At 33.8% G+C, this 1,758-nt stretch overlaps 1 protein-coding gene and 1 long non-coding RNA gene across 2 annotated transcripts in view; one reads left to right on the forward strand and one right to left on the reverse strand.

Annotated features, from left to right (window-relative positions):
- Window positions 1-268, reverse strand: part of LOC116186154 — a 2,841-nt gene extending 2,573 nt beyond the window's left edge. The window contains exon 1 of the long non-coding RNA XR_004151106.1: window positions 236-268. This is a non-coding gene — a long non-coding RNA (uncharacterized LOC116186154). The remainder of the gene's footprint in view (window positions 1-235) is intronic.
- The window catches only part of LOC116186151, a 2,613-nt gene extending 1,823 nt beyond the window's left edge, over window positions 1-790 (forward strand). Inside the window, exon 2 of the mRNA XM_031512570.1 lies at window positions 221-790. Coding sequence (XP_031368430.1) covers window positions 221-548 — 328 coding nt within the window. The 3' untranslated portion in view covers window positions 549-790. The remainder of the gene's footprint in view (window positions 1-220) is intronic.
- Window positions 791-1,758: the final 968 nt, after the last annotated feature.

The following is a 1,758-nucleotide window of genomic DNA, read 5'->3' on the forward strand; positions in this document are numbered from 1 at the left end:
CGTTTTTTTCCCGTTTTTCTTCGAAGTCCTAAAAGGGCGATCGTGATCCATAATTTCATCGTTCTCCAAATTTCTATATTTTTGTTACATATGTTCACTACGATCATTACTATTAGTTGATAATATTTTAAAAACGTAATCAATATAGACGCTGTTATTTTTGCAATTATCATTATTGTCATTACTATTATTCGATTATTATCATTACTTTTACTATTATTATTATTATTACTACTACTACTACTACTACTACTATTATTATTAATATTGCTGCTAATGCTGCTACTACTATTACTATTATTATGATTACGACGATGATAATGATTATTATTATTACTATTACTACTACCACTACCACTATTACTATTACTATCACTATCACTATTACTATTACTATTACTATTGCTATTGCTACGATTACTATTACTATTTCTATTGCTACGTCTATTATTACTATTATTATCACTACTATTTCTTCTACCACTATTACTATTAGAGTGTCTACTGTAGATGTACGCATATATCCACATGTACCAAAGAACAGTTGAACATATTTGTACATCTGATATTTACATGGACACGTGCATGTTTAAAAAGCGTAATAGATCTTGAATGTATTTTTGGCGCGGAAACACGGAGCCACGATCGTAATGAGAAGCACAGTAAGATTGTTGAAATAAACTTAAATAGACTCTCGTTACGAGTTGGCTTCGATATCGTGTTATTGTATCACGATCTCGAGTCAGAAACGTAATCGCGAATCAATTCAAAAATGTCAGAGAAAACGATATAATATCCGAAATATATCGATTTCCATTTCGTCGTGATCGATCTATATCTTTGATCGATTTTCGAGATATCTTCGCAACACAACTTCCCTCTATCGGTAACGGAGAGCGTGTCTGACCTGAGATCGAAAAATCAAGAAGCACCAGAGTGTTTGACGTTAAAAGTAGGAAAAAAAAAAAAAAGAAAAAAAAATAGGCGAGAAACACGTTTCTTTTGATGAAAGAGAACAAACATCGAACTTGTATCATGATATTTTAAAGCCTGTCGTTTCATTCGCCTGTCAAAAATGATTTTCGCTATTCTGATCTTACGCAGTTTAATCGTTGATCGTAGCGCTATCTGTACACCGTATGAGGTAAACACACTGTGTAATCCGTTCGATCTGCATCGTTCGATACACATCACCCCGCAGCTACAAACAGTCTGGATGCGTTCAATGAAAAATGCGGTACAACAATAAGTTCAATGTATGCACGTGTATATGTTTAACGGAGACACTTAGAGCGTAAAACGTGATAAGGCTATAAAAACAGTATAAGCTGGAGCTGGGAGCCGTGCAATGTTCTTATCGAACGAAAGAAAGTGAAAGAGTGAGAATGGCGTTGTGTGAAAGAGAGAGTAAGAAAGAGTGCAAGAAAGAAAGAAAGAAAGAAAGAGAGAGAGAGAGAGAAACAACGAAAGAGAGAGAAAAGTAGAGAAAAAAGTAATAAACGAAACGAGAATTCACAAGATCGAAAGTTATCGCGATAAAACAGAGGAAAGAAGAAATATTTTTTTATTTTTTTAACGAGATCTCTTGAAGACGAAAGATAAACTTTACACGCAAGAAAGAAATAACAAAAGACAGATAGGCAGGAAATAATGAAAATTAAGGGAAAGAAAAATTGTGTGTGTGAATGGGTGTTTTCTTCGTGTATGAGTATATATGCATATTGAAAGTGAGCAAGAGAGAGAGAGAGAGAGAGAGAG

Source organism: Apis dorsata, unplaced genomic scaffold (assembly GCF_000469605.1).
Source record: "Apis dorsata unplaced genomic scaffold, Apis dorsata 1.3 scaffold_470, whole genome shotgun sequence".
Classification (NCBI taxonomy): domain Eukaryota; kingdom Metazoa; phylum Arthropoda; class Insecta; order Hymenoptera; family Apidae; genus Apis; species Apis dorsata.